Source organism: Helicoverpa zea, chromosome 9, assembly GCF_022581195.2.
Source record: "Helicoverpa zea isolate HzStark_Cry1AcR chromosome 9, ilHelZeax1.1, whole genome shotgun sequence".
NCBI classification, from domain to species: Eukaryota; Metazoa; Arthropoda; class Insecta; order Lepidoptera; family Noctuidae; genus Helicoverpa; species Helicoverpa zea.
In genome coordinates, this window is record NC_061460.1 from 8,852,099 (window position 1) to 8,877,555 (window position 25,457).

Genomic DNA, 25,457 nt, shown 5'->3' on the forward strand with positions numbered 1-25,457 from the left:
ACAAAAATTAAATAATAATTTTTGTGAATGCTTGTTACAAAATAGACCAGTTCATAAGTTGTTTGTCCTGCGGTTAGGGCCGCCCACGATAAACATTCGAGACGCCTCTGGGCACGTGGTTAACATTAAATGCCATTTGAAACACGTGCGTGTTACGGGAAAACTCAGAATGTCCAGCTTTAGTTTCTAAGTAATTGGTCTAAAATATAAAAGAAGACACAATTAGGTAGGATGACAAAATGTCGTGTTTTATGTAATTGGTGCGTTGTTAAGTAAAATTGTGATATTTTACTTTCAAAAAGTTAGACAACATACCGGTACTTAGAGAACTTATGAAGAGTATTTTATTACTAGGCTACATATTTTATTCTTGAGCTCATCAAGAAACTAGTGCCAATGATTTGTATGATGAATGATTCGTAATGATTGCTATAACTTATAAGTTACTGTTGACTGTTGTTGAAATTAAGGACAAAACCTACACACAGTATTAAGTATAGGTACCCACATTTACTTTCCCAACAACAACTAATAAGAATATATAACAAGTGTTACGCACACAGGTAGCTAACACAGACATACTATAAACTGTAGCATATAAAGGCCCAGTACACTATTGTAGTTATTATTGCGGCGTACAAAGAGCTCAGCTTGATTGGATCGAACCGTACAAAAGGCGGTTTGCGTGAACACGGTTAATTCAAATCAATTAATGACATTGTGAGGTTTGATTCACAATTCGTGTTATAGGTAGTTCTATGGTGTAATGGGAAAGCCTGTAAACGATACCTTTATTACAGTAATATTTGGAGACCTTATTAATGTCACGCCTTCTCAAATAATGTCAAATGCACGTGGAACCGTCATGTTCTTTTGTCTCAAAACTGTTGAAATACTATAGTTCGGCCATTCAGAGAATGCGTTCCTGACACGTCGCGATTGAACTGACGACGTAATAACATTCATTGATTATTGATATAATAATGTTGTTTTAATGCTCCTCAATTGTTAAAACGGTAAACAACCAGCAAAAATATTTTTATCGTAACTGCAACGCCATTGCAAAGTTACGTCGTCAGTTCAATCGCGACGTGTCAGGAACGCATTCTCTGAATGGCCGAACTATAGTAGTTCCCCGCGATTCCAATCGCGTGCCTAGGAAACAATATCCTGCACCCGGACAAAAAGCAGCCTATGTCCTTTTTCAGACTTATGACTTAAATCGGTTCAATACTTGTGGTGTGTAAGACTAACAGACAGACTGAGAGTTACTTTCTCGTTAAAATATTAGTATTCCTTTGTTAACAGAATAAAAGAAAAGAGACAGTTAAAGAAATAGCTGAAATGAAAATGGCATCATTTGGTTTCTACTTGGATATAATATCAGTGTTCCCTGTGTCTATATTCACGGACACCTTGGACCCTCAGGGGGAGACGGTGGCCGGTCAAGTAGCCTTGCTCTTTCCTATACTGCAAGTTTGGCATCTATGGGACTACCTGAATAAATGGGCTCAAAGCTTTGAGAGTCACGTCAAGGTATTTATTTACTTAACATATTTTTGGTATTCTGGATGAAATAGTTTACACGTAAAAAATATTGCCGGGTAAATCCTGGCAATGTGTTTTGATCTTACTTCACTAAAAACTAGTGTACAAAAGTAATAATATAATTAATATTAAACGTAGATGCCACCTTAATATTCTCTTTGAAAACGAACTCCGTTGGTCTCCAATATCATGTCCGAAGCGAGACGATGCATTATTCGTTCATATAGGGCACACCTATCTGTGGAGATCAAAGGGGGAGGCCTATGTTCAGCAGTGGACGTCCTATGGCTGAGATGATGATGATGATGATAGGGCACACCACAACATAGTTACTTTCAAGTACAGTTAGCTGCGTAAATCACAAAATAAAGTTAATTAGGTACATTAAACAAAATAATAAATTATTTTTAATTTTCCATTTATCAGAATGGTCAAATAATTTTATTGAAATCAAAATGTTCTACGACTTGTGTCACTAACTGTACCCTTCGCAGGTAAAAATATTAAACGATGTTCAATGTTTTTTCAGTTGCTGATCCTGATAAAATTTGGCTTGATTTTCATTATATTTTCGTACTGGTCAGGATGTCTTCTGTACCTATTCGCCTGTCCTAGGAAATTGTGTCGTGAGGTAATTTTTTATTATGTTAAGTACATATTTTGCTTAAAGAGAAAGGAAATAAGTAATATTTAAGAAAACTGCAGTAAGCTGGCTTTACTCGGAGGGATTAACGTTTATCACTGACAGTAGCCAAAGTTTCTGATTGTCTCCAGTGAGATGAAATGGTAAGGTGATTTTCGAGGAACTTCCTAACATAATTACCTATAGAATACCTAATCTTGGTGGTAGACCTCAAAAATATGTTAAGCTTCGTAGGCATCACAGCAGTTTTCATATTTCACTTATAAAGAATTCAACAAATGTAATTGGAAATATTTCATAAACTGATGACGCATAATACTTTAATATTTCATGCATTATTGTATTTGATTGTTGTAGTGCACCATTAAATTACATAATATCATTTAATAACTCAATGAGACCGGGTATACGTGGGATTTGTTAATTAGTTAGTTATTTAACTATTAAGCCTAAAGGTTTAAATACAATAAATGAGTTATTTTGCTTACCCAGATATATACTATACACATAATTTTAAAGTAAGAAGCTGCAGACCAGGCTATATACGATATACCTCACAGTCAAAGGGGCTATGTCCTGTAGAGTACAATCTAGAATTACACACCTTATGATGATGTACATAAAGTACATTTTCCCTTAACAGAACACGTGGATGTCCCAACTGATATACTGGGAGACGAAGGTGTTCATGACGAATGAAGCCCGTCACGAGAGTCCTATGAAAACGTCGTTTTTGTTCGGAACTTCTGTGTTCACTGGCTTCGGAAGTTCTGAAGTTGCACCCGGAGAAGAGGATCTTTTAATTGTAAGTAATAAAATAAAAGATACAGTTAAGAAGTCATTTATTCAAGGTAGGCTGAAAATCATCACTTTTTGAAGGTCAAGTTTGCAAAAGACAGCCCCCAAAAATGCCCGCTCTTCAATCACCACTTACCATGCGTTTTTGCTGCGAAGAAGAAATAGCGGGACAAACGCCTCAGCAAAAACAAAAAAAAAATATAAAACAGTTCAGACAAAATCATTAACATATTAATACAAGATCAAATATTTATAAATAGGTTGTCGAAGATTTACCTCTTATATTTAAAACGTAAATCTTGTATAAAATCTTACTCTATTAATACCCCACAGGTATAAGGAAAGTGCAAATCCGATTGCGTACGTTAGTAGGGGTCTTACAAGTAATCCAGATATGGGCCATGTACCGATTAGTAATGGGAATTTCCACTCCAACAGCTTACGTATCTCGCATTGCTTACTACCTAGAAGTGCAACACGAACCTTGTGATACAAACCTATATACAAGTACTATATAACATATAATATGTGGTTTCCAATAGCTCTGCAGTTAGATGAGATTGTATCGGCAATTAATGATTACGTTTTAGACTAAACCTTACTAATATTATAATTGTGAAATTACTTAATGTGGCTGCCGAGCTTTCACGCCGAAACTACGGAATGATTTAAATGAAATCGTGTAAATACATAGCCAAGATCCTGAGAGATGATGTAAGCTACTTTTCAACAGATTGGAGAAAATATTTCTTCCGAGATTCGTTTATAAAAATGTTATGACCACATTCTTTTAATTACAGGATAAAACAAAACAATAAAACTTTTTTTTTTTACATCTATCAACATGTTAGTCCAAGTAATCCAGATCTCTTCAAAACAAGTGAAATCTATCGTTAAAATAAGAACGTTCATACAAAAACACTTCATATTTCATCCCACGTATGTTTCCCATTAACTCTGGCACCATAACCATATATTTTTCTGAGAAATTTTGTTCAATGCAGAAAAAGTTTTATGGGGTGTTGGGTTCAATTTATAGTAGGCCTATGTTTTTCCTGTGGTTTCGCTCATGTAAGATTTACGAGATATTGACCGTATTGGTTTATTGTTATTGTGTTTTGTTACTCATGAATTTTATTTTTTACAACGTACCAAAGCAGGTACTACAACATTAGGATGAAAATTAAGAATATTTGCCTATTTCGTTTCAGTCTCGCTTATACTACAGTTACAATTTATAGGTATATAAAATGTTACCCTTTTCATTGTTAGAAATTATTTCCCCCGTCACATATGCCATATCTCTGGACAATAAGTATGGACACGCGTGTACTAAACCCTAATTTATTCACACCCGGATTAGTACTGATGCGTTTTTATACGTTCATAATTTAAATAAAACATGAAGTCGGAGTTATGGCGGGTAACCGCGGCAAGCCCACGCATTTTAATTATAAATTCTAAATGTATCCTGAGAGTATCATGATAACCGACTCCCCGCTAGCGATATAAAGTGGCGACACTTTTATAGACATGCAAATTTTATACGTAGCTACTGAACCGCCAGTCTACCTAATATAAACTACATGCGTACTTTTATGTCCTACGTAATAAGATATATCATACGCGTTAATTATTTATTTAAATAACTTTACCTAATGTCAAATAAAAAAAGGTTAGTATATAAAACTGTTGAGAGATAAGTAAATTAGACAAAATAATACACGACACTTTATTTAACTAATTATGCCAAAAGAAATTAAAATTATAAAAAAAAAATATATTCTTACAATAAATATGCTGCACACTATTTTGGTGGAATTCAGTCTTTAATAACGACTAACTTTTAAGAACCGAAATATTGTTTCAGACAGTAATGATTTTCGTACTGGGATCATATCTGGTCGTTTACTATACTGCAAAGATTTGCAGTTCTTACTTGTTGGCGACACAGAGAAAGTTGAAGTTTAAGGTACGCAATGTTTATTAAATTCAAAACCTTGGAATCTAATTAGGTACCTACTTTTCACGTGCAAATACCGATCGCCAGTGTAATGATAATTAATGATTAAAACGTGATTAAGGTTGCTTCGATATTGTTCCAATTGTTCCTTCGGAATTTAGAACGATCTCTCCTAATGAATTTTAATTAAAACAATATTGTGGTATTCGAAATTGTTAATAAAAGAAACATTTTTTTAGGTAGTCACTAACCGTAAATTTTAATCAGTGTCGAAAAACAAGAGCAATATTGGAATCTTCTAAATCAATGAATCCGAATGATAGGAATTGTATTTGAACTGTCCAATGACCCGGATTTTTTTATTGTTGTTTAAATATTGGGCTGAGCATTGAGCAATTCGTTGGTAATAAGACCTATAGTACCTATTTTTATTATACAGCTTATTTTAATCAGACAGGGTTCCTTCGTAGTTGGCTTTACTGTGTAAATACTACATGCTGGTGTCAAAGAATATTACCTATTCATATTTCCAGCCCCATCAAACGGGTTCGCCGAACAATCTACATTTTCTACTTTATTATTTACCTTTCAGCTATAAAAACTCTTTTTAGTGTAACCTATATGACAAACTCTTCCACCTTCATTATAATGTTACGAGCTAAATATTTTCCTTCGCTTTATTTATTACTCGCATCCATCTTTCGTAGGAATCCATGAGGGAGTTGTTTTATTTCCTCTCCGTAAATCACGTTAGTGGAAAAATCAAAGCGCGAGTGAAAAAGTTCTTCTGTGTGCAATGGTAAGCGGGGGTTTATTTGAGAAACTTATGTCTAAAAAACTATTTTGTTACATAAGGAGAACCTTTATACTTAACTTATATTGTAAAGAGGAACTTAACTTATATGACAAGGTATATTTTAAGAGGTTTTTATACATTTTTTTTCCATACATGGGTTGGTTCATTTTGCATATTCTCAACTATATTTATATTTAAAGCCTTTTTATTTCCATTTCTTTACATTATTTATATCATTTACATGTTAATTATTATTTGTTTTAATTTTTGATTTTAAAAAATGGATCCCATTTGGGTATAGTCCTCCTCCATCTTCTTCCATTTTTCTATATTGAGGGCAACAGTCTGCCAACTGGGCCCCACAGTCCCAGCTATGTCATCGGCCCATCGCTTTTTAGGTCTTCCAACTCTTCTTTTGCCTTTTGGACCATTCCAGTTTGTAGTGAGAAGGGTCCACCTGTTGTCCTTGCATCTGCATACGTATATACTGCATATTCTCAACTAATCTAATACAAATGTATTATTTACAAGATGAGAAAATACCACTTTTACAACAGGTATTACAATCGTGCTGTATCTACTGAAGAAATATTCGAGGATATGTCCACAAACATCCAACAAGAAGTACTGTCGATAGAAATGGTGGAAACTTTGCGTTTCTGCCCACTTTTCCGGGTATGTGGGTCCTCAATGTATTACAGAAAGTCCCATCCTCAATTCAATCTTAAATATTTGCTGTATAAACGCAATGATCTGGATTGTACCTCTAAAAGCAAAGGTTACGTTAAGAACTTTTATATTCAACTATAATACATTTCTATATTTAGCATCTTTGGTGAATAACTGGCACAAATTCATATTTCTTAATTGTATTTTTCTCCATGATCCATTCCCAATTTCATCAGCTTATCTTTCAACAGTTCCTGAAATAGCACTTAATCTCAGGTTAGAAGCCACTGGGAATATCTCAGAAGCGCAATACAATCGTGCTTTGAGAACTTCGATCTTATCTATTTCTTAGAACTACTAGCCATCCGTAAACTAGAGCCGTAAAACAATAACAACCGAGTTAATCCTCAGAGAACCATCTGAGGTTCTCATTTAAATCACCTACAGTATAACTCACTCGTGACCAAAGGGCTGGCCTATACTTCGGTCAAAGGATATGCATTGCCATCCAGCGTGGCAATGCAGCCAGCCTTTTGGGCACGATCCCAGCTGACAGCGATGCGGATGAATATTTTGATACTTAGTTTTAATATTTCCCTATAATAAGATCATTTTGTAAAACTATTGAATAAAACAAACTAAATATTTTCTCCCTACAGTATTATATGTGTATGTATGTAGAATACATCGGGGTTACCAGTTATTTTTCATGGGCTATTTACTATTCATATCTCTCACGAGACCTATTTACTGAAGTATTGGCTATAGTATTATGATGTGACCGTTTATACGAGAAAACTACTGAACTTAGTGATATGGAATTCATTATGAAGATATCAAGGACTTAGGCGTGAGACATAGCTTCATCTATAGCTTTCCACTGGCCATTGAATCATCCTACCACGCAAATAAATAAAGAACGACTATAAAAAATGTACACTTCTGGACACATCTATTGGCCCACCTTGTATTTTCAGTTTCGTTTGGTCCTAGCCAAAATTTTATATTAGGTCGAGCAAAAAGTTATTATGCAGTTTTGAACCTGGCACATTCACAATTTCATTCAATAGTCTTTTTTTGAATTTCGAACACAGAATTTAAAGAAACAAAAGACAATTTGGAACCTGTTTGTTGATATCAAACAATCGAATACTAAGAAAACTTTGTTTTATTGGTTTACTTGGATTTAATTCTTGAAAAAGTGATTGATATCTTTGGTTTTGCAACAAACATTACTTATTCTTAACATTAAGACGAGGTTCTATCAATAATCTATGGATACTTCACCTGAAGTCACCGTCCAAGCTGTGGCACTTATTCAGGCCGGACACAGCCAAAGAAACGTGAGTGCTCAACTTAATTTAAGTCGATCTGCGGTCCGAAATGTTTTTCGGAGGTACCTAGAGACTGGCGGCTTTGTTCGTTGCCAAGGAAGGCCACGATCTCGGGTCACAACTGAAAGGCAGGATCGATTCATCGTGACGAACAGCTTGAGAAATCGTCACCTTTCCTCCATTGAGATACAAAACCAACTTCGCGACTTCCACGGAGTATCTGTGAGTGCTCGAACTGTTCGGAGAAGGTTGAAAGTACGCGATATGGTACCACACAAGTCAGCTAATGGGCCCAAACTAACGCGAGCCCACCGAACAGCGCGCCTTCATTTCGCACGCAGTCATTTAAATTGGACACAGCAAGATTGGAGCCTTGTACTCTTTTCTGATGAGTCTAAAATTGTGTTACATGGCAATGATGGAAGGAAGAAGGTCTACCGACGTAAGGGAGAGCATTTCGCACAATGCTGCTTTGAAGAGAGGGTTGCTTATGGCGGTGGCTCATGGACTGTCTGGGGCGGTATATCCGCGAGCGGCAAAATACAACTTCAGGTTGTAACAGGACCACGGCTGCCAACATTAAATGCTGAAAGGTACATTCGTGAGTGCTTAGGACCTCACGTGATACCATACGCCGACTATGTGGGCCCAAATTTCCTTTTTATGATTTATAATGCAAGAGCCCATGCGGCCGGCATCGTCAAGGAATATCTTCGGGATGTGAACATCACAGTTATGGACTGGCCAGCCAGAAGCCCAGACATGAACCCCGTTGAGCACATGTGGGACGAGCTAAAAAGACGTGTTAGGGCTTGTCAGCCAGTTGCCCAGACGATGCAGGAGTCTAAAACTGCCATAGAAGAGGAATGGGAGATGAACCCTCAAAATTTCATAGAGCGGTTGATAAACTCTGTACCTAATCGTATGAGAGCTCTTGTAGATGCCCATGGAGGCAACACGCGGTATTAAATTAAACCTTTATTTTATAAAACATGTTTTTAATAAAAAAATCAATTGCCAATTGCAAATTTAACAAGGCGCATATCCGACTTGTTAGGCGTAGCTCCATGTTGTATGGTATTCTGAATTCAAATTTAAAACAATACGATTGAAAAAGAAGGTAAAATGTATCAGGTTTAAAACTGCATCAACAGTTTTTGTTCAATCTAGCAATCATATTTCGGTAGGGGCTATCAAAACCTAAACTCTAAAGTGGGCCAATAGATGTGTCCAGAAGTGTATTTACCTACTTTTCCTATCTACTAACTCATCAACCATCTTCATCTTGATTAAAACTGTGAACAAAAGCGAGTCGTATTAAACAGAACATCCAAGACGGATGTAGAGCATTTAATTCTGTCGCTAGGTGCACAACAGGGACTTTCTTCAAACCGTGGCGAGCAATACGAGGAAACTGGTACTGCCTGATAATGAGGTCGTGCAACATGCTGCCGATATCGGCCGGGATATGTATATCTTGCAAAAAGTATGTATATTTTATAATAACCTTATTTTTAAACATTATTTTTGGTTTTAAACCCAAGCTTGATCTGACGCTGTGATTTCAGCCATTCGGTCTGAATTGACTGTCTTAAACAGCAAGATCAGAATCTTTTATAAAATATCGAGTCACGCAATTAGTAACTCGTGGCTTTCACAATTAATATTAAAATAGTTAGGTTTCTAAAGCATTTTTTCAAATAAAATATCTTTTGAAATATTTTAATAAGCTTAAGGCTGGCAGTTTTATTCAAACAAATATTAACCTGTAAATGAATTAAGTTGTAGGCGTGACTGAGATTTAATTTCGAAGTCTAGCCTTTATGAATATTTATTTTAATAATATTTTTTGAGTCCATACAAGTTTTAAGTATTAATCATTCTCTAAATAACATTTTGTTACATACAGGGTCACTGTAATTTGCTAAACAATCTTGGCAAAAGACATATGACGATAGGTCCTGGCACACATTTTGGCGTTGTGGAAATGTTATTCGGGTTACCAAAGGTAAGTACTATTTCTTCATAAATTCGTATTCTCAGTACAGTATTTCATTATTGCAGCATTATCTTGGAATCGAGGATTGAGTTTTATTTCTGATAATAATAAACGAAATCATTGTGTGATTTCTACTTACATGAAATAATATTATTTCACAAACCAATATTCCATCTGCATTATTAAAAGCTGTACTCGTAATTATTGTTTAATGATCTCCAAAGGATTATTGTGGGTTTTCAGTGTAAAGTTCACGAGTGTAGTGGAGAAATAAAACAGTTGAAAATTGGCTTTCTTATGTTTATTTAATCATTACCATCACGATACTATCGTACTATAATGATTAACCTTTTCAATGTCCCTAGAAAGAGTAGTATTACATAAGTTTTAAAAGCATACATTTAGAGGAGATACCTACAATGCAACATTACCTTTGTTTTATAGCCTTCATTAACATTACCCAAACTATAATTTGTCCAGGTATACACGGTGGTGACGTCGACAAACTGCATATTACTGCATGTGGAATACAGTGCGCTGGTGCAGTGCTGGGGCACGTTCCCAGACATTAGTCACCCCATTATCACGGTGATTCATGCATTTAATATCGCACACAACAGATGAGAACCTTTGTGCGGCCGTGGCTGTGTCTGATGTATTTGTGTCTGGTCTGGTGTTGTTCTACAATGGTTTTGATTTTATTTTATGTATTACTGTTTATGAGACCTTTGTGTGTATGTATGCGTGTGGGTGTGTGAGTGTGAGTGTGTGGGTAAATGTGTGTTCTAGCCATAACATTACACAACAGAGAATTTACTTGGAAGCAGTAGAACAACACCAGATTAGTAAGTCGTAAAACTATGTAAGGAAATTTTCCAAAAATTAGACTTACTTTTACCCAAACAACATGAACCGATTACAGTCGCAGTATATTACAACTACGATATTTTAAAATCCCCTCACACCGAGTACGATTTCAGTGCAAACTCATTTAACGTTTGCAATTTGATTTTCCTCATCGATTACTCGCCCACTCGATTTTCTTTTGCATCTATTCGTAAACGTATTCCTATATTTGGGTAAACGTAAATTTATTTCATGTTAGTCAATATTTTGAAATTTAATTTTAGCTGAGAAAATCCGGGATAGGTGTTACGTAAACGGTTTCGAACATCATTACTACTCATGTTTGTGGTGCAATTGAATTGGCGGTTTTAATTTAATTGCGGTGCAGCTATCGGAATTTGTGTCATCAAATTGTAGAACATCACTATAATACTGCGTTAATGAACGCACTATTAAAATTTACTATTATATGTATTAACATTCTATATAATGTTGTACTTTCAACAGGTTTTGGAAGATCCTGAAGTAAAAGCCAAGGCTGTGGCATTTGAAGACGCAAAGCCTCTAACTGGTCGAATTGATGTCAAAACTAACAGGATTGCAGTAAGTTGTCTTGCATATTATGAGATCGTTTTACGAAGGAGTACCACCTTAACTGTAGCCGATAGGTATCCCATCAACTAAGTTACAGTAATAGTTTTATTAGTAAATACATCGTTTTGCAGCAAGAGATAAAGGAAAGTTTCGTAGTACTCACAGGTAGAGAAGCGAGGGCCCACTACGTGAAGACATTCGACAAGTTAGGCGTACTGAGGTATGCAAGGCTTTTGTGCTACAATTTATAACATTAATTAGCCCTATTATTCAAGAACAATGCTGTTTCGTTCACAACAGACGTACTTCTTATAACAAGCTTTATTGGGAACAATTCATTATTAATTGAAAAGATCTTAACAATTTTAAAATTTAATTAAGAAGCTATTGTTAGTTGAGAAGAAATTTTGAAGAAAATCTCTACTTCGTAAGAAGAAGTACCTTTATATTCCATTCTGTGAAGAATGTTATTTTGATACGAAACTATAATGTCTTACCTTGGAAACACACCCATAACAAATTGCCTCATTTATTCGCGTGGTTATGGCTTACCTATAAAAGCTTAACATTTATATCACGTTGTGTGAATAAGCTCCGTTCATGCGTAAAAAGTAAGGTTCGCGGAATGTAACAGGAGTATTGTTTTTATAAAAGAGTAATATTACACAAACCAATTTTCGCTTTGTGTGGGATTTTGGAAAACAAAAGCCAATCACAAGGAACACATTGCACCAATGGATATGTACCTCTATGTATGTCACCGTAAGATTACAAACATCGTTAGATTACAATCTATCTCGAGAGATTGTAAACTGTCGAATTATTGTGAACCGTAACATCTGATTGCAATTTAACGCATTATTTTTCGCTATATTATAATCTATCGATGAGAAATTGTCAAATTGTCAACTGTCCGAAAGCTCTCCCTGATTGGTCAGTCTTTTTGTAAGATCGACCAATCACGACCAGCCGTGCATATACAAATATTAAAACACGAGAAATTAATGTAATTTAGGTTATGTTCGGAAACTAACACTAATTTGTTGGTTTATCGTTCAAACTGCTTTTCTTTGGTTAATCACAGATAAATTTTACATCCTCAACACTTTTATATAACTAATTCTAAAGATATAAGTTATTTTCAACAGGAAATCAATTTATAATCACGAAAACACAGTTGTTGTTTACACAATCGACAACAAACGAAATAAACAAACAAAATGGCGAATGCCGGAGCGGCGGGGGCACATTACGTTCTACCAATCAGCGCGCAAGATGCATTCCGTTCTACGCCAGTTGACAATTTGACCGCTTTACATCGATAGATTATAATATAGCGAAAAATAATGCGTTAAATTGCAATCAGATGTTACGGTTCACAATAATTCGACAGTTTACAATCTCTCGAGATAGATTGTAATCTAACGATGTTTGTAATCTTACGGTGACATATATACCTATTGCACCAACAGTAATCAAAGGTGATCTGAGTGCTACGGCCTCTCACGACAGATACTTTTATCACTGTGACAAGAGCTTAAAGCGTCCATTGCTGCGGCCAGCCTACTTTCAATAAATGATTTTTGATTTTGAATGCGTTTTTGCCTTACTGTAAAAGAGTAATTTTAAATAATATGAATAATTTTTTTCATATGTGTTGTCCTTGTCTAAAAAAATTGTGAGTCTGTGGCACAGAACTTCCCTAAACACTTGCATAAACGTAACTTATTTTAGCTGCAGTAACACAATTTAAAAATATGATTCATGTGTGTATTCCCGTCGCCGGGATCTGATAACTCGTGTTTCCAGACACCTCAGGTATATCTTCATGCCGGGATGCATTACTCCCCATGGAATGTTCTTAAAGTTCTGGTGTGGCGTGCGCTTCGTAGTCGCCTTGTTCTACATATTCACTGTACCGTACGATATTGCTGTAAGTTGCTATGTTTTATTGTTTTATGCTGGCTGCAGATCTACAGTTTTGACTGTAGTGTCGAACTGTTCTGTTAAAATTATTCGTACGTGCGCAAAACTGACAGCTGTACTGTTGAACTGACAATGTATTTTAAATACAAGTAAACTATGATGGTGATGATGAAAACTGCATAGTTAAAACTGTTCAAACTGAAGGTCAGTAGCCGGCATTACACTGAGACGAAGAGAGATGTGAGTTAGTTCTATGAATAGTGTCGCGAGTGCTCCTAGTTTTTAGTACATTATTGGAAACTTGCGTAAAGCACGAACCGATTCGAGTATTCTCTAGAGACATCGCTCTCGGTGTCCAATGAGGTGTTCATAACTAGCCCAAGAAGGGAAAACTCGCCACCGTGCATATTATTTGATTTCTGAGAAATCCACTTATACATATGTTTGACTAGCTTCTGCCCGCGACTTCATACGCGGATCCTGTCCCTTATGCCAGCGACTACGGGGTCAGCAAAATCAAAGATCTGAATAGTCGCAATAGACGTGACCATAGGGATAAAAGTAGTGATTCTAATTAGTCCGCATTTAAGTTGTGTGTGGCAAAAATATTACACGTATTATTACGTCAAAAAACATTAAATAGATGATAAAGTCGTGGTGACTTAGTGGAATTCGTGGTGGTTTAGTGGGTAGAGAACCAATCTCTCAAGTATGAGCGTGCGTCTTTGATTCCAGGTCTGGCAAGTGCCTGCCAATGCAACTTTTCTAAGTTCGTATGTACTTTCTACGTATATTTTGGATACCAATGACCGTTATTTGGAGGGGATGTTAAACTGTAGGTTCCGACTGTCATTGAACATTCTTGGCAGTCATTATGGGTAGTCAGAAGCCAGTAAGTCTTACCAAGGGGTGTTCGGTTGAGCGGGTAACCGGGTTGTGGAGGTCAGATAGGCAGTCGCTCCTTGTAAAACACTGGTACTCAGTTGCATCGTGACTGGAAGTCGACCCTAACATAATTGGGACAAAGGCTCTTGAGATAATAACGACAATAATAATGAGATATAGGCACCGCAGGACATCTGAGGCTGATGACGGGGAGTAGCGACCCCGCGGGGCTATATATTCTGAAATCTCCAGGGAGTGTATACTGACCCCCATCTCCGGCCGGTCGGAATGAACCATGACGGGAGTAGGTCTCACGCCTCTGGCTTGGCTTGGCCGTCCAAAGTAGAGTCGCTAGAGCAGGATTAGTAGCCCTGCTCGGAGGGTAGGTGCCTCATGGTAAGCACAGGGAGCGCGTAATCTGCGTTTAAAGTCCGCCGAGGTATCCTCACCCTTCAGCCGCTCATGTTCCTGTTGCCCTCTTGTTGCTATTCAGTGACTGGTTCCCGGGGCCCAGTAAGTGAGGTGGCGAGTCTTCACCTGCCGTTTTTACATGTACCTAATACGTTGTCATCCACTAACATCCCATCACAATAGCCCAATTAGTTTTCCTCCATAGTTAGCAATAGTTTAGCACAGAACCGGGGATTGTCTTTTTTTTAACGACGTCCACCGGGGATTGTCCTTGGGTTCATTTCTATAGTGTATAAAGGGATAATCGTCGGTTTTGTGTCACCATTTCATTAAAGTTGTCTCAAAAGGGCTTCAGCGTGTTAGCTTCGGCCCCACGTTTGCCTCCCAAAAATTCGGAACTCTGTAGTCCCGAGGTCTGGAAGAGACATACAAAATAATAATGAGATATAACGCAACAAAGTTAGAGAGTGGGGGCTCGTGACGCCACATCTAGGTATGTAAAATTTGTACTAAGCAGTGACTTAACACGAAATTCAAGCGTTGTTGTATCTTCGTTATTATTTGTTTGTGAGAGAAAGAAAAGAAAAATGCGTGTCCATTATTTTAGGGTTATCTAAAAGAAGGACTAATTACTTTTTTTGATTCACCATACCTATTTCATAACATTCATATCTATACATTTCAAGTGTAGTATTGCTCTTGAAGTTCCACATCAGGTGTTCCAGATCTTCGATGTTTATACGTCAATAGAGAGTGCTTATCAGATTGAACCACTTTTGCTAAAACGTCATATCTTCATATGCTTCATATAGTCTAGCAGGGCTCCTGGAGTTCCACATCAGGTGTTTTACATCTTCAATTTTTATAAGTCAACAGAGAGTGCTTATCAGATTGAACAAATTTTGCTAAAACGTCATACCTCTATATGCTAGTCTAGCTGGGCCCCTGGAGTTCCACATCAGGTGTTTTAGATCTTCAATTTGTATAAGTCAATAGAAAGTGCTTATCAAATTGAACAACTTTTGCTAAAACGTCATACCTGTATATGGGACAGAGAAGCTGGGCTCTTGGGGTTTCACATCAGGTGTTCCAGATCTTAAAATTTATTATCTCAGCTGAAAATGCTCATCAAATGAAATAATTTTTGCCACGGCACCATATTTGTATCTCTTATAGTTTTATTGGTCTGTTGGAGTTCTGCATCAGGTCTTCAAGTTTCGAAGATAAATTATAGCCTATATGTTGACCAGGCTTAATACTGATACAACAAAGAAAAAATCATTGAAATCCGTTCAGTAGTTCGGAAGATTAGCGTGTACAAACAAACAGACATACAGACAGATTTTTTTTTTTTGGATTTGTGCTCCATTACTGTTTCTAAACCCCACCCAATTATTATTTTTTTAATATATTCAATGTACAGACACAGTTTTTTTACAGATTTATTATATGTATAGATAAAGATAAATCTACCATAAGGCTATTTATTATGTTTTGAGGATACTCTCATATCTGGCCACTGACTGAACAAGTATCCGTATAGAAAAGTACACGTGTATCAATCACATAACCTATGTATGTGTACTAAAATATACTTGTAGAACATATTTATGACGGCAAGTAATAAGTTTTAAATATTTTCAGACGAAACAACACAAACACAGTGGACTATACAATTATGCGGACGTCGTCTTATACATAGACATAGTCATAATGGCGTATGTTGCGTACTACAATGAGAAATCCTTGCTCGTCACACACCCACTCCTGACAGTGTCCCGATATTTGAGCCATTCCTTCTTAATGGACATCATTAGTGTCTTCCCGGTTGAAGAAGTCGTGAGTGCTCATTAAATTGTAGGTACTTTTGTTTATATCAAACAAAATCAAATTGTAAATAATGGTGCTTTTTATTCCAGTTCAGAATAGTAAATGACAATTCAGATATGGATTTGTACAGATTGAATCGAATGCTTTTGGTAAGTATTTTTATACCTGTGATACCCAGCTTCGTAAGCAAAGAGGCGGTCGTTACTCATGACGTTGAAAGGGCGTATCTCTTGTACGTACCCAAATAGTCGACAATTGTAAGTTATGACCCTTTTATCAATAGATACCTACCAGTAAACATGTCAAGTCATTCGATCGATTTGTACATACCGAAGGAGGCTGGTAAAGGGGTAAAAGAGTTTCTCGAAACCTCACATTATAGTCCGGAAATATGTTTTCATTGCATTTTGCGTTGATTCGCCGAAATCCATTTTACGAGTAAACGGAAACATGATGATTGCAATTACTTGGTAAATGTGCCTTTTCTGAAGTTACCAGGTAATACAATTCATGAGAGCCTAATGGAAAATGGATTACACACCTAGGCAATACCTGAAAGTTTTGAAAGAATACAGTGAACAACGAAATAACAAAAGCTTTATCTAGATTCTATAGCTGTATAGTACGGATTGTCACACAATAGTATTCAGAGAGAACATTTCTTTTGTTCAGGTGACTAGAATAACAGGTGCTTTCGCGTACTGGGAGAGTGATATAATGCGAGTAAATCCAGCCATAGTGTTGTTGAAGTTCCTGCCTATAGCCCTGACAATTGTGAACTTTGTCACAGCGTTCATCTTCGTGAACGCGTGTGAACCCTACTTGCCTCCAGAGTCGCGTTACATATTAGTCAATTGTACGAAGATATTCATCATTTCTAGTGTTAGACATGAGCAGAGATGTAAGTGGAATTTTATTTCTCTTGTTCATTCATTGATTCCCTAAATTAATAACAGAAAAATTGATATAAATGTTCACACTTTCAAGCTTATTTTATCTAATTTGATTATTTTATTGAATTTATCTGTATCTTTGTACGAACGTGTGGTCATACTACTTTGTTTGTCCCAGATGCGGTTACTGAATACGTATACACGTTCTACTGGGTTTACGAGATATTTGTGGGTGAGTACTTCTAGTAATTGATACTACGGCTACAGGTAATATATGGCCCCAATGTTTCGGGGAGTGTCAACCACAGGGTCGAAATTTATTATTGGTTTAACAAGTTTCGGATAATTCATTAAGCTTCGTAATTTATCGGAGGATCGGAGGCAACGGAAAGTTATAAGTCTATTAAATAACGGAAAGTGAAGCCTAAAAAAATCTTTTGTAGAAGCTTTCAGTATAAAAATTGATCAAAGTAATTTTAGGCTACCAGGCTCTTTGTTCTTGGGGAAGCCGAAATTCGTAGCGCCGTATAATGTTCGCAGTATAGGTTAACCCGCAATTAAAATAATTACCTATTTAATAGCCTGAAATACTTGTACATTGCGCCTAATTGCCTTCGAATTACAGCTGGGGACTTGGGGTACCGACTGAATAAACAAAATATTACATTTATTTAGTTCAGTACCCCGAAGTACCACAAACATCACCTGAAGAGCTTTTATACGCTCACTTAACATCTCCTTACAGCCTTTTGTTACATGTAGGTAGTTTTTCTCACACTTGGCGCGATAATAGCCAAGGTATGATTTATTCCCAGGCTTGGGCTGCACTCCGATCAGTATGCCTAACACCGTCGACTTCTGGCTGATGATGTGTCTGCAGATCGTTGGCTTCATGTACTTTGCCTTCATGTTTGGGTATGTAGCGTCTACGCGGTCGACAGCCGCACAAGCCTTGTTGGAACATAATGTGAGTATTTCTTTAACGTTGTTCTTCATGTCCATAATGCACAATATATGTATCTATATACTTACCTGCAATTTTACGCTACTGTACTTACTCACTTTTGCATTTATGATCATAACTGGGAATTCCGAATGGCTTTATAAGCATGATGTGAGCTAGGTAATCTTAACTTGATCAAGATAACCGTTCACAACACATTTTAAAATAAAAATAAATTATACTTCTTGCTTCTGTAATTGGAACTATTATTATTCTCACCTACATGTTATGATTACGTTGAATTGGGGAATTATCAAAAATAATGATTACTTTAGAATATGTTCTACGTTACTGTTCCTGTTATCGCCCTTTGTGGGGAACTTTAGCGAAGGATACCGTCTAGAACATTAACAGGCGGTCGCTATTGTTAGTATCAAATAAAAAATTATAGCTTTTAGGATGCCACTTAAAGCCACAGAATACCGAACACATTTCCAGCCATTTCATTTCGCCTTTCACTGAACGTATGAATATAACTGTTATTCTCTTAAAGTTCTGTAAAAAAATAATTAAACGTAAGGTTAATTTACGCCAATCATTTTCTCTTTGGATGAGCTGACTCTTATAAATTACAATACGTACTTTAAGAGGATACTCATTTCGAATTGTTCCTTATTACAGTGTAAGCAATATTTCAATTTCGTTGTAAGCCGATCAAATATCTATAAAGTTAATAAACCGAATATGAAAGGAAATCAATTTCCAATAACGGTTCAATTGCTGGGAGGGAAAAACTGATATTATTTATTTACATGACGTAAACGAAACTACCCACTACATAATATGTGTTTGCGTATACATATGTGTACCTACGAACGTCAAACACACGCATGAGATAATTTTATTTTAAACAGCGGCGTGTAACAATGAACAAAACCTAATTAACAGCCGAGATAGACCATACTGGCAGTCTAGCTCTATGTATTACGGCTAAAGTTCCGTCATTAAAAATATTACGACTTCGTAGTTCCAGTACAGTAATTATATTAGTTTTAACGAGCAAAGTCCTCGTTTGTTTTATAGGAAAAAACAAGGGATCTAGCCAACTTTCTGTACCAGCAGAATGTGGATCCAATGCTTACCGTAAAATCGTTGAAATATTTTGAATATGTGTGGATGAGGACGAACGGCAGTAATCCTCAGGTAAGTCATAATAAATGCCTCGTGTTCACGTGGTGCAGCGAACTGAATGTTATACCAAATTGTGAACAGAACAAACACCAAGTATTTCACTGGTCACGTAGTCGTAAAATATTGCGTTATGCACTTTTTACGGAAAGTACATTAATTCTGGTGAAACGCTGACGGGTGCTGTGGTGAAACAGTTTTTATGTTTGTGTTTGTTTCAATTTTGCATTTTTATCACGTTCCAACACAAACGGGATAATACACATTCTGATTTTCTTTTAAATATTTTTGTGGGTTCAGTAAATTCTCAGTTTAAAAAATTCTACATATTCTATTGCAAAGGTCAGCAAGAATACCTAATATCTTTGTTCAAAGTGTGTCGTAAAACCAATGCTGAGTCCGCTAAATGTATCTAGATTCTATCAGTTGTGCCGCAGGTGGTAGGTATTTAGTAGTGACAGGTGCGGACAGCGATGTCGCTCCATCATTTTGTCACTAAATTAGATCCTGGGTCACGATGATATATTATTTCATTAATACTTGAGTAATCTGTCCTGTCTCATTGCATTGTTGCGGTTGACATGGAGCTTTTGTTTAAAAGAGGGGTCTTTCCTTGTTTTGTTTCATTAAAATTCGCGAACTTTTCCTTTTTAGAAATTATATATTTTAAATGTTCAGAAAATATATTAATTAATAAAATGGGTTCAGCTAAATGTGACATAACCACAAACTGTATGTCAAATACAACACACAGGTCAAATTGAGGACCTCCTTTTATAAAAGTCAATTAATAAACGAGTATGATTTTTTAGAGAATCTGTCGTCGCCTAAACTCGGCGCTAATGGAAGACACATTAGTATTCATGTACGAGCGTGCTCTGAGGGAAGTGCCCCTGTTCGGCAAGGTGGAGAGGTCATTCATCAGGGTCGTCACGCAGCACGTCAACGAGATGTACCTGCTGAAGGGAGACACCGTCATACAGTGCAGGGACATACAGCCTTACATCTACATCATTTATCGGGGAAAGGTAACGTCAAATAGCAATCAAATTAATGACGGTCTCTGTTAACTACGAATAAGTTATAACGAGTTCGAGGAATCTTTATTATGATATACAATATCTTTACGGCAACAGTAGCTTATTCTTTATATGCCTACTTGTTAGCCATAATACATCACATTTTCAAAACCCATCGCCCAAAATCGGAAAACCGTGAAAAAGTTATACGTATCTTATTTGTATTCATAGATATTTTTTATTACGCACACAAGTCTGTGTCCACAGTCAATCTTTCAAGTCAAATATCGCTCGAGGTAAATGATCGGGGACTGTATGTATCCCGGAGATGTATACCGGCTCACTGAACAGGAACAATAAGGAAGGGTTTTTTTGATTATTCCGTTTTTGCGCATCTCACTAAGTTTGTATTGTAAACACGGACAGGGATGTACATACGTCATGTTATGTTCGAAAGGACCCCTGACCCTTTTAGCGATCGTTGACAATACATTTTTTTGGACATGTACCCATTTTATGAGCTTTTTATGTCGTAGGCATATTTTAACGTGTATTTTTAGATTTGCGTATTATATAAAGTATATTTTGCAGGTTGATGTTTTGACGTCATATAATGAAATGATAACATGCATGGGTCCAGGTGGAATGTTTGGGAATTTTACTGGTGTAAGTTTAAATTCACTTTAAATTTTGCTTTAGTATGACGCTACAGCTGTGTACATTTTAGCTAGATTCTCCAAAATTTATATTTACATTTCGGTTACCCATCTTTCTTGCTTGCTTGTAATGAGAAAAACTTTCTGTTATCCCAAAAGTATGAATATGCACAAACTGTAGAATATTTTCATAAATTTTTCAGCAACCAACATCATGTTCCGAAGTGACGATATACGCGAGTCGGAGCCTCGATTTACTAGTTATACCAAGTGTGACTTTCTTCAACTTGGTCAAATATTATCCCAAGATTCAGGACCCTTTGAACAAGGCTTTCGAAATGTCTAGAGATTACATCTTGCCTATTAACATGGATAATGATGACGATGAATCTTCAGACGGTAAAGTGGTATTATAGTATCTGGTAGGTAAAGCATTAATATGTTTGAGATTTTGTTCTCGAATATTACGAAAATTAATCCGATAGATTTAGCCTCAAAACTTAATATAAAAATAAACTGCTGAGTCCAAACATTTTTACCAATACCTAATATCTTTTCCACGTCGTAGTAGGTTAGAAAAGTAGGTACCTAAATTAACTTTAAAAGTGTCTGCGGCAGTGTCGGAAAAGATGAGACAAAAATAGGCTTTCGGATTAACTGTAACTTTATCAATGAACTGAAGATTAATAACTTCCGACACCGGATTATTGCATCGAAAAGAACTCAGGATAAAAGTAAAAATTATAAGTATTTAAGACAGATACAGGTATATTTTCTTATTTTGCAGAATCTACATTTGACCTTTCATCGATAGAGTCGGGCGCCGATTCTAGAAGTGGATCCAGTAGATTTGATATCTCAGGTGTGTTAAGCCACCCTTCAGAGGTAGGTGTCGGGATTTCGTCAATCGCGCGTGTCTCTCACCAACGCAAGAATAGTCATAATAGGGAGTGTATAAAATTTTTTTCGAAGCACGCGATTGACTCGCGCGGCTGCTGAGAGTTTCAAATTAGCACCTTTTGCCACGTTTATTCACAACAAGTCTATTTTTTGTATTGCGAATGTATTCATCTTCATTGAATTAGGACGTACCTACCTATAGAGCTCCATAATACATGCACATAATATTGTTTCCAATAGTAGGAAGTATGGTGTTTGACGGTTTACAAGGCCATACAATAGCTACAATAAAACAAACAGCAAAGACTTTCAACATCTGCAACATAACGCCACATAATGGTGTCCGTTTACCAAGATAACAGGCTGCCTAAAGGGAGCATTTTCCTTTGCGTTCAAACAGGGTTGTCATCAAACTATCGTGTTCCTAATCCGTAGGGACAGTGCCGATGAGCGTGTCACAGTCTAACGTGAGCCAGTCGAAGTCGTCTGCGAGTGTGTCCACGTTTCACAGCTACTCGCACGCCTCTAATCTGCTGCGTCCCGGAACGTTCATGTTTCAGGTAAATTGATACCGCCCTAATGAGGACTTGTGGCTTACCAACCGGGTATTTGTTTGTTTGTGACTTTGGCCGAATACGGCTTGTGTGGGTGTGCTTGTAAGTGCCACCGTTATGACTGATTTATGTTCGTTGGCCTCGAAAACACGAGCTCAGTGGAAACTGGGCGAGCGTGTAAGGCGTAAATCAAACGTTGCTGATTGACATTTGATTGAGTGTGCTAGCCCTAAATGGAGAAAACTATGATGTTTCAGTTACACACTTTGCGAATAGTACTCGTATTATTTATCTCCTCTTTTCCTATTACCTAGAGTAACAGGTAGTTCTAGCTTACATTTCTTGGAACAATTTCAGTGTGGGCACAATATTAGGTTCACATTTTCACTGAAACTTGTTGCCTTCGGTAAATAACACCTGTTCGAAGTTCTGTGGAAATACTCTAGTTAAATACCTACCAAAAATGTAGGGAGTTACTTGAGATAATGATAGTTGTGCCTACTTGCATTTTGTAGGAACCTTTATTTTATTCTTTAGGTAAGTAACACAGGCTTTCCGTGTAACTTCGCTGAACCATTTGATGTGAGTGAAAGGACAAGGGTACAATAGGACTTGTAAGTGCGTGAAGCCTTTTACACTACATCCGACGTTTGTGAAATTAGGCTCTCTATGTAGTAGATAATTTTGTTACTTATTTCAATTTACTTACGATGCTAGGAAGTGACACGAAGTAATGTTTTGAATGCAGTGTTATTATCTATGCTACAACAATTGGTTTCAGAGTTACGGCTACTTATCATGTACGATTGTAACAATACACTATGTGATCGGTCTGTATGACCTGGTGACTCTAAATGACTGCTACTTTTTCCTCTGGGCACATGCACTGTTGGACATCTACTTCTATGGCAAAATTTATCTCACTATGCATCAGGTAAGCATTATCTTTGATTGACAGATAGGTGGGATTCACCATTACTGAGGCATTGGATAAGCCTACATACTACTATGAGATTGTGTTGTGTTTTGTATGTATTTATCTGTGTTTTCTTGTATTGCTCATATGGACTTGTCCGAAATAAAGTTTTTATTATTATTATTTGCCTTTGAGGGAGTTCTGACTACTAATTACAATAGGTACTTTATAGTGATTGTGTGAATTCCCTTCCAAAATGATAGTAAGGTCTTAGGATGAAACTATAAATGTTCTGCTATTTCACTGCCATATATTAGTATTTTATTGTGTTTCTTAGACATTTTTTTAATGTTATGTCTGAGTCAACCTTTCTGTTAATGATTTTCAACCTGGCTTAAACTTATTTCTAGTTATTCCCTTTTTACGCATAAGTAAGCTTTCGTTAAAAAAGTATACATATATTATGAAACTTGACCCTTTTGACAATATTTTAAAGAAATGTGACTAGTAAATTGACCATAATGTATAGGGTTATGTGAGCAAGCACGGAGAGCTCGTACTGGAGGGCCCTAAGACTCGCCACAGATATTTAAAGCATAGATTCTGGGTGTGCTCCGACGTAGTAGCCAATTTCCCCCTGGAATTCCTCGGCTTTTGTTTTCCGTGAGTTGTTCTTTGTTTCTTATTACAATTGGAATTAATAATTTTGTATGACTCGACCAGACCACGGCACTGCACAGTCCCGGATTTTTGGAAGGCGAACGTGGGGCCGAAGCCAACACGCTGAAGCTCTTTTGAACTTAAATGAATTATTACAATTATTATGGCTGTGGGCACTTAGGATATGTCAAATAAACACGTAACTTAATTCCTCATTAAAATCATCTTATTATAATTCATCGAATTAACTGAAAAACTTCAAAGTCTCTTTGGTACTCTAGCAATAAACTCATAGTTGATTCTGAATATGGAATGAAGATATCTTTGGTGGTATTCCAGGAATACCGTGAAGGCTATGCATTATTTACGCGCGATCAAGCTTCTAAGACTGAAGTATTTGTTTGAATTCTATCGGGATACGTCTCGTGAACTCACCAATAACCTTACCACGCTTCAGGTACTTTTACACTTTTGTTGCTAAGTTCTAGTTATAACGTCTTGTTGTTACAACTATGTAGCTTCCACCAAAGGTTTCGAGTCCCGTAAAAACTTTACCTGGATAAAAGTAGCTTTTCACATTGGTCCAGTGGTTCGTCTTCCCAGACATACAATGCTATGCAACTCTTCAGCTTATTACCATAGATTTATATATGAAAAGATATAGAAGAATGCTTTTGATAAATTTAACCAACACTAATATAAAACGGTGCACAGGCGGCGATGACAATAATAGGGGTCGTGATAGTGATACATACTTTTGCCTGCTTATGGCTGGTGGCAATGATTGGAACATCTCCTATTAGCATGATTCGGACACTCAAGGTTCACCTTATAGATGAGTAAGTTCAAAAAATCTAAGTCTTAAATCCTGTTTTTTATTTATAGAGATTTCCTCTAAAGTTACTGTTTTAACTTGGAGAATGTTTTAAACGGTATCTAATCTTAAACAATGAGACTTGGTTATCCGCAACTATGAAGGAACTCAAATTTGGTGGGTCTTATTTTAGCTCATAATAATCTATATTATGAGACATACCATTGTGTTTTTGGATTTCTATATACTAATGGAAGTTAATTTAACACCAGAGTAATTCGAATTCGTACATATCGGATTACAAATCAATACCTAATAATTATATGTACTTGTTACAACTGATGGAGTACATATACATATAGTGACTTGTAATCTGAGTCTGTGACCAATTTCCATCAACAGAGAGACGCCACAACTCCGCTGGGACTACGTGACGTCATTCTACGTGATAGTAGCCATGCTGACCACCACTGGCAGTGATGAGTTTTCCATCGAAGAGGTTTTGCCCATGAGCATACTGGCCGTAGTTCTGGTCTGCGGTAAAATGTTAGCAGCGATCGTAGTGGCAGCGTCCATACAACTGGCTTATTCAAACAAGTATGCTTTAACCGCCTATGAGAAAGTGACGAGGGAACTTATTGATATGCTGAAGAATCAAGGACTTTCAAGTGA

General features: G+C 36.7%; 1 protein-coding gene across 1 annotated transcript in view; it reads left to right on the forward strand.

Moving 5' to 3' along the window:
* The window catches only part of LOC124633497, a 36,820-nt gene that overhangs the window by 7,661 nt on the left and 3,702 nt on the right, over window positions 1-25,457 (forward strand). Inside the window, exons 13-40 of the mRNA XM_047168737.1 lie at window positions 1,309-1,536; window positions 2,078-2,179; window positions 2,835-3,000; window positions 4,864-4,961; window positions 5,660-5,751; window positions 6,306-6,423; window positions 9,118-9,237; window positions 9,661-9,759; window positions 10,231-10,338; window positions 11,104-11,199; window positions 11,322-11,410; window positions 13,000-13,123; window positions 16,057-16,251; window positions 16,332-16,391; window positions 16,915-17,143; window positions 17,314-17,367; window positions 17,951-18,102; window positions 19,162-19,281; window positions 20,079-20,294; window positions 20,877-20,951; window positions 21,145-21,340; window positions 21,729-21,803; window positions 22,277-22,401; window positions 23,177-23,329; window positions 23,841-23,974; window positions 24,311-24,428; window positions 24,686-24,810; window positions 25,188-25,453. Of these exons, the coding sequence (XP_047024693.1) occupies window positions 1,309-1,536; window positions 2,078-2,179; window positions 2,835-3,000; window positions 4,864-4,961; window positions 5,660-5,751; window positions 6,306-6,423; window positions 9,118-9,237; window positions 9,661-9,759; window positions 10,231-10,338; window positions 11,104-11,199; window positions 11,322-11,410; window positions 13,000-13,123; window positions 16,057-16,251; window positions 16,332-16,391; window positions 16,915-17,143; window positions 17,314-17,367; window positions 17,951-18,102; window positions 19,162-19,281; window positions 20,079-20,294; window positions 20,877-20,951; window positions 21,145-21,340; window positions 21,729-21,803; window positions 22,277-22,401; window positions 23,177-23,329; window positions 23,841-23,974; window positions 24,311-24,428; window positions 24,686-24,810; window positions 25,188-25,453 (3,733 nt within the window). The remainder of the gene's footprint in view (window positions 1-1,308; window positions 1,537-2,077; window positions 2,180-2,834; window positions 3,001-4,863; window positions 4,962-5,659; window positions 5,752-6,305; window positions 6,424-9,117; window positions 9,238-9,660; window positions 9,760-10,230; window positions 10,339-11,103; window positions 11,200-11,321; window positions 11,411-12,999; window positions 13,124-16,056; window positions 16,252-16,331; window positions 16,392-16,914; window positions 17,144-17,313; window positions 17,368-17,950; window positions 18,103-19,161; window positions 19,282-20,078; window positions 20,295-20,876; window positions 20,952-21,144; window positions 21,341-21,728; window positions 21,804-22,276; window positions 22,402-23,176; window positions 23,330-23,840; window positions 23,975-24,310; window positions 24,429-24,685; window positions 24,811-25,187; window positions 25,454-25,457) is intronic.